Source organism: Rhipicephalus microplus, chromosome 5, assembly GCF_043290135.1.
Source record: "Rhipicephalus microplus isolate Deutch F79 chromosome 5, USDA_Rmic, whole genome shotgun sequence".
Taxonomy (NCBI): domain Eukaryota; kingdom Metazoa; phylum Arthropoda; class Arachnida; order Ixodida; family Ixodidae; genus Rhipicephalus; species Rhipicephalus microplus.
Window position 1 is genome coordinate 72,689,821 of NC_134704.1, and position 7,500 is coordinate 72,697,320.

The 7,500-nt window shown below is 51.2% G+C and overlaps 1 protein-coding gene across 2 annotated transcripts in view; it reads right to left on the reverse strand.

Annotated features, from left to right (window-relative positions):
- LOC119174420 (protein SSUH2 homolog) overlaps nucleotides 1-7,500 on the reverse strand; it is a 77,203-nt gene that overhangs the window by 68,355 nt on the left and 1,348 nt on the right. Inside the window, exon 1 of one of the 2 annotated variants that reach the window (XM_037425312.2) lies at nucleotides 4,051-4,254. The exons of the other annotated variant lie outside the window; for it this stretch is intronic. Within the exon in view, the coding sequence (XP_037281209.2) occupies nucleotides 4,051-4,067 (17 nt within the window). The 5' untranslated portion in view covers nucleotides 4,068-4,254. Of the gene's footprint in view, nucleotides 1-4,050; nucleotides 4,255-7,500 lie in introns of those variants that run through there. 2 annotated transcript variants of the gene reach the window in all.

Below are 7,500 nucleotides of genomic sequence, written 5' to 3' on the forward strand. Positions count from 1 at the left end.
AACCAAAGCGTGCGCTACCAAATCAGTGAGGCTGAAGCAGATAGAGGAACGTACTTTTCACAAAGGCGCTCCCTGATTTTCGAGGGAAGATGTCCTCTCTTGAAACAAGGGTAACCAACGCTCTAAGTTCAGCCGAATGGAAGAAACGCACACGGTGCTTGGACTGCCTAAGTCTCGCGTGCATTCCTTTTTTTCGTCTTAACTTCTCGCACAGTTTAGTCTTCTTTCAGTATAATTCAACAAACTCCTCAAATATTAATGCTGTCCATGTGTCTGTCTCCCGATGCATATTTCATTATTACGATAACGATCTCTCCACGTGCTCGGCAAGAAAGCGAACGCCCAGGTGATATTAAACACTCTGGAGAGACTGAGAATACATACGGCTTGTGTTCATTGCAGCTAAATGTGAAAAGCGTCAAGTCTCAAGCATGACGAGATGACAAAGCGGTAAAGAAAGGGGGCAGGCGATGGGAGAAAGGGGTCCCCTTATTTTTTCGAACCCGGCCCTTCGCACTGTTAATCCCGCCCTGACAAAACCTGGATATTATTTCGTTTCTCTTACACAACCTTCTGCCCTCACCGTTCCAGGGCCTGTTTCTCTCCTTCCCTCATCCGGCAGAATAGCAAGTAGGCGAATGCACGCTGGCCAATCATTCTGCTTTCATTGAAACGCTTTCCATCCCTCTCTCCCCGTCACCATACAAGCGTTGATGACACCTATACAGTTGTATATCGCGTGTTTCAAGAAATGTGTCCGACTCGCTCTCTGGATTTCGGGCGACCGGTTGCCGACGACAGCGCAGCTCTGGCCAACTGGCTTCGCCCTACGCCATCTCCTGCCGCCGAGAAGAGCTCTCGCCGAGTGGTGCCCCGTCCTCGGACTCCTGCGACCGTGTCCATTTTTCCTATCTTCTCCTTGCTTCTGAGTGTCGCTGTCCCTGTGTCACTCTCTCTCCTCCCCCCCCCCCCCCCTCTATGTCTATACCTTTCAATCCTATCCTTTTAATCCCTCCTTACCCCCATCCCTCGTGAGGTACTGTTGAGATGTCGCACTCTGATGCAGATAATTACGTGGCTCACTTTTATCTTATTTTCTCTTTTAAGAATCACATAAGAAATGTGTCCAGAATTCTCGCAACTCAGTCTTCACAATTATTTTTTTCTGTACCTGCAGGCATCTTATGATGGTTGAAGACATCATTTGAGACAGTAATTAAGTTGGAAAAAATATGCTTTTTTATTAATTAAGTAGGATGATTACGCCGGTGGGCGAATCGAACTTCTTCCTGTGAAGAAGCCACCGAAGCTTTGGGATGCGGAAAAAAGCGACCTCCAGAAATTACTGTGGCGAAATGAAATTCAACGGCTTTCACCGCTGACTTTGGTTGAGTTGAAAGCATGACTACTCCCACTGCAAGACAATGCCAGCCACCATTCGCTCTTGATTGTCCGTTCATCAACCCGGTTGATTGACCGGGTTGATTGTCCGTTCAGACAATCAACCCGGTCTTTTACTTCCTATGACGAAATCATCCCCGCAAGTTTCTTAAGCCCTAAACGCACGCACTCGTTACAGCAAGTCAGGGCATGGCGACCCTTTCCCCTCCCCTAAGGAGAAAGAGGGCACGCAGCTTCGTGAAGCCAATTCCTCCTCGCCAGTCGGGTGAGGAGGACGTCGAGGCTAGGATTTCTCGATGCGCGCGCGCATTGTGTACGTCGGGCTTGCCGTGACTGTCCCAACATGGGAAGCGGCCCTCTGTGCGCGGAGTCGTGCAGCTCGGGACTTCGAGCAAGGTTTCGCATCCATCCATCCATATACCGTGGCTTCAATATTAACACGTAGAGAACACACGCCGTCTATGCCTTAGGCTGCGTCGTAAAATCAATATTTCTTGCGCGTAGTAGTAGCTGTCGCGTTCGCTCTTCATTGATTCTTTCCCTCGTCGAGCGTCGCTCGATATGAAGCTCTCGTCCGTAATAATTTCGTGACATCTTTTGTAACATGAGAACGCCCAGCTGTACACTCTGCAGCGCACGAGCCATCCTGCCCTAACACACTTCCTTCTCACAGGAAGGCTTATTTGGTAGTACACCGCACGCAATAGACCATGATGCAATCGGGGCAGCTGCAATTGCAGGGACAGATGGTAGAGTTTGTAAACTAAATACACGTTTCGAACGTGTGTACTGACGCCGTGCGCCGTGGCACACAGAGAGTACAGTCGTTTGTAGTGTCGACCAAATTGAATCGGGGATGCAAACAATTTTCGAAAAATTTTCAGCCGCATCGTCGACCACGCTACAAATCGCCTCTCCGCCGTCCGCTGATTAATTCCCGCGTGGGGACACCGTAAGACAATGAAAGACGGCTCGCGTGCTGAGGACGCACGGCGAATTACGCGCGCACAGAAGAGATTAAATGAGAGATAGAAGAAGAAGAGAGAGGGACGCCCCCCCGTTTAAAACCGCGCGGCCAGGGCCGAGCTCCATTATCTTCACGCGATGTAGGAAACGGGGTCACGGTCCGCTCATGCGCGCAAACACGCGCGCGTCCTCGGCACGAAGGAAAAAAAAAAGCGAGGAACACGACATCCCGGCTGCGGGTGCGCCGGCGGCAGATTCATTATCGATCTCGTGACGTTCGAAGAGGCGCTAGCTGCCCCAACGGAGGGAAGAAGATCGAGCTTCCTTCACGACGGCCAATCATAACCCTCCCTGCAGAGAGGCAACGCACCCCAGAACGCCATGGCATAACCCGCTTGAGTCAAAGCAGATGGTGGTGGTGCTCTGGTGTAGTAGTAGTACGTGGTGCATTGACTCGGGACGGCAGAGGGGCGCTACGCGCGCTGGCTCAATGGTGAAACGAGCTGTACTGGAAACGACGCGCCAACAATTTACGCTTACCCGCCACGAAAACGCCCGCAATCATCGTTTTTTTTTTTTTTTCAACAAAACAGTGCAGGAAACCCGGCACCAAAGTACCGATAATAGGGGATCTAATAGGGCGTTTGACAGGGATACTTTTATGCGCACACACGTGACTCGGGGTGATGTGGCATCACTTCCCGTTGGTTCTCGTTTAATTTCAAGTGAACAGAGAACATCAAAACAAACGCGGGCTCCGTAAAGAATCTATATGGGAAGCAACACGCTCTGGTTAATTTTCTCCACCGCTCAGTTAATTCAGTGGAAACGCAAAGGCGAGCGCGCGAGTTGTGTGCGCCGAGGAAAGCTTTGTTGACATTCGCAGAAATGCGTCTCTAGCGAATGCGCCGGCGCGAACGGCTCTCGGGTGGTTATCGCGACAGATGCCGGCGCGCTCATTTGTGAGCACGGAGCAGTTGTGGAAGGGGAAAGCAGAGAAACCAGCTCCTCGCAAACCAGTAAAACGTGTACGTACCGTGCTCTGCCGTGCACAGTGCCGGCCTACTTATTGAGCGAAACGAGACGAAAACAAGAAACCGCACGCTGCCGAACTCTATCTTCCTGCGCAAGCTATCTCGCTCTCTAAACTACGTTCGCGATGTTTGTTTACGCCGCAAGCGTGGCGCGAATCAGCCAAACCCAGCTACGATGCGACAGGAAGCGATTGATAAGAATGATGACTAAAAAGAACGCTGGCTCTTGCATCAAGCGTTATGTTTTACGGAGAGAGAAGTAAACGCGACAGGACAGAGCAATCAGTTAGGTTTCGAATAGATCTTACGAGATCCGGTTAGAGCTAAAACGCGCGTCGTGCACAGGTTGCCTTTACAGAGCGCGCGCAGCGTACCGCGCTCTCCGGCGAGTTGGTTCTAATGATGTCATCGACCTAACGCGGCAGTGTCTATTATCGCGAGTCCGCATCGGCGACACACGAAGCGGGGGATATCGCGCCGTCGAATGTGCGAGCTCTTTCGAGAGAGCCAGGCCCGTGAAACAGCGAGAAGGCGTCACAGTGTTGCAGCGAAACAGCTGCCCAGCGAACACACACGGCGCGCGACGCTCAGTGCCGAGAAGCCAGCGCACGGCGATCGTTTAAAAGAATGGAAGGTCTCGTTTACCCACCTGGCTACTGTGGCCATCTCCGCTTATCCGAGTGGTCCGAGGTCTTTTAAGCGAGACTTCTTGCTGACGGGCATGCTACCGATGCGTCCTTCCCCCGTCGTGGAACACACAAGGTAATAATTTTTTCACATTTTGAAATCGCGAGGAACAATCAAAACGACGGGCATCCTCGCGATGCGAGGAGAGGGGGAGAACCGAGAGAAGGAAAAAAATTAAAGGGGCCGCCCCGCGGCGGTTTGACGGGTGAGGGCATCTGGTGACGGCCCGGAAAACCACAGAGTAGTCGGGCAAGTTTTTCACCTCAGGGGTTGGTGCGGCGTCCGTTTAAGGGCATCTGTCTGGCGTACTCAACCAAGCGCACGAATTAAAACGAACTCGCACATTGACGACCTTTAGAGACAGCAAAAAAAAAAAAAAGGGGGGGGGGGGGGGGCAACTCTTAATCTCCGAGTGACTTTCATCAAAAACACGAACACCGAGAAATTGCTGGAGTGGAATTGCTACAACAAATTCACGTGTGTGCATGCCTTTCCTGGTGGCTGAATACTAAATAATAAAAGAAAATATTTTATCAGCGATCTTTCGGCAAAAAAGAAAGGGGGGGAGCAATTCCTCAGCTAGCGTGGGGGAGTGACAAAATTTATAAATCGGACACCTAAGCAGAGGAGGAGGAGGGTAGAAGGGGATTTGGAACAGAAAGCCAGCTAATGCTGCCATGTGAAAGAAAACGCTCCCATGCACGAGATATGGAAAATAGCTTTGTTATTTGATATATGGATAACCGCTGACGAGTATTTGACGTCTGGATTCGAGGAACATATCGATACCCCGGAATGACAATAGGAATACCGATTCTGAAATATAGATTTTGTTAAGCGGTTAGTGTTTGAACGCAAGGTGACCGCGTGGTGTACCTAAAGACAAAAATATGGTTCAAACCAATCACGTCCGTGCAGCTCATTAAAATGCTCAATAAGTTAAATATGTGACTATGGCCCCGGCATGGTGGTCTAGTGGCTAAGGTACTAGGCTGCTGACCCGCAGGTCGCGGGATCGAATCCCGGCTGCGGCGGCTGCATTTCCGATGGAGGCAGAAATGTTGTAGGCCCGTGTGCTCAGATTTGGGTGCACGTTAAAGAACCCCAGGTGGTAGAAGTTTCTGGATCCCTCCACTCAGTGTCTCTCATTATCATATCGTGGTTTTGGGACGTTAGACCCCACAAATCAATCAAAGATATGACTATGGGACGAAGACTAGCTCAGTACAGGCCTGGCCATCACGGGCCACATGTTTGAGAGCCCTGCTCTAGAATAATGGCGATCATAATAAATTGAACACGTGGTGCTTAATAGTTAATGATGAAGAACTTCAACTCTACATATTAGTGTGTTCAGCTCAATGTCGTAGTGCTGACTTGAAATGCCAACGTAGCTGTCGTCAATAAAAATAAGCCCGTTACAGTCTAAAGAAAGCAAGTTTTATGGAGAAACAGAAGAGAAAAAAAGCTGCATGCATGACAGACACATCAAGTCAAAAGCTGACACTTTTGTGAGGGATTCATCTGGTCCTCCGAACTGCAGCTCCAGGATTGAGCAAAGGACAGCGTATTCCTGAATGGAATCGTGACCCTAAGCCTGGGATGCGTCATGGCATCTTCGGCGAACTCTTGCCTCAGCTGCTCCGAAGAACCGCTCTCGCACATGTCCGCGGTGTACAGGACGTGGAAAAGTTGCTTCGAGTTGAGAGGGAGGTTCAGCATGTCCTGCTGGACGGCGACTCCACTTTCCGACACGTACTTCGAGAACACCGCCACGGCGGGCTCCATGACCACGTTGTCCAGAAAGTCGTACGTCGTGGTAACCACGGAGCGGATCTTCTCGTCGTGCAGGTTGTTCGAAAGGCTCCTGTACTGAGACTGGAGGCACGTCGTCACGCTCGTCATGGTCTCCGAGAGGTTTGGCATCGTGGGTGGTCCCGGATGTGGATAAGAGTTGCGATGCAAGGAGGCGATCAACGCCGTCAAGACACGTGTGGCGACGCGTGGTGTCTGGAACAGAAGTCCTGCGTCGGTGTCGGGGGCGCTGAAGTTGAAGAGTGCCACGGGGACGTAGACAGAGTGAGTCTCGTAGTCAAATTTCGGGTACGTGGCAAAGATGGATCCCTTCCACTCCGGGTACGACGAAACGCCGGCGCCCGCTATGGCTAGCAGCCTACGTTCCGTTTTCCTTCTGACGAAATCCGAGTAGGCGCTCAGCAGTTCTGCGGTGTCGTTGGGTGGCGCTGGTAGGAGAAGGTTGAACGCTTCTCCATTGTCTTCTCTTATCCATGACGGAAAGAACACTTCGAGGTTTACGTTGGAAAGGATGTTTCTGGCCTTTACCTTATCGGCGGCTTCGATCCAGGTGAAATTGCTCACCGCAAGAACCGCGCTGCTCTTCAGGTCGTTCAGGAGCGCCGTGACTCTCTCAATGTTGAGCAATTTTTCGGTGGCCGTAAAGATCGCCCGCTGGAAAACAGAAGGCATGGCTTCTTCTAGCATCCTCAGACACGTCTGCCAGCGCGGCCACCCGAGCTTCTTATTTCCGGTCAGCTGACGCATTCGCACGGAGGCCAGTTCGACGAACTGTTCGCCAAACATCAGAGGGGATATGTGAAGAATAGTCCTGAAACCGAGGTAATTGAGAAGGTCTTCGTTTTGCGTCATGTGGACTAGTGTTCTCAGAGCCTTTAGGTACCGCATGTTCTTCACAAGAAGCCTAGTTTTTTCGTTCACGATGATGATGTCATCGAACAGCAAGCCCAGGAACTGCGCGTAAGATGGCAGGTTGTGAACGGTGGTTATCTTAGTTTCTTCACCGTAGTTCCTCTCGCCACGTGTGCTGGTGATTCCGGCGAGCTTCTCCGAAAAAGCCAGAACTTTATCCGCCTGTCCGAGGTACTTGTATGGGCTGAACATCTTCATCGTTCCTCGCACAGCGTGCGAATACCAGTTTGGCAGAAAGACGTCCGAGGTGCCAAAGAGGCCTATTGCGATGTCTGGTTCGTCTATGGATATCATGAGCGACGTCTCGTTTTCGGGATCCTTTTCGACCGATACCGCTGCCAACGTCGGAAGTCCGAGGTGTCGATAGATAAGCGCGACAGTTGTCCACAGGTCGGCCCTACTCACGCTGTCGTTCAGGTACGGCCACTTCTCCAGTCCGACGGTCGTCAGAAGCGACCGCAAGTGCATCCATTGTTCGGCTTGTTTCTCACTATCACTTTTGCTGTCGTTGTCATTCATGCAGAGATCGATGAGCGTCTCTGCATAGCCCAGCGGCGAGGTAGAGTTCTCCGTAATGTCTTTCCTGTCTGCGGTAGGCTTGATCAGTTGGTTTTCGAGTTCCGAAGATTCCAAAAGCGAACCTCTCAGCCTCTCCTCGACCTCTTGCGCGTACAGGGAATCTTGT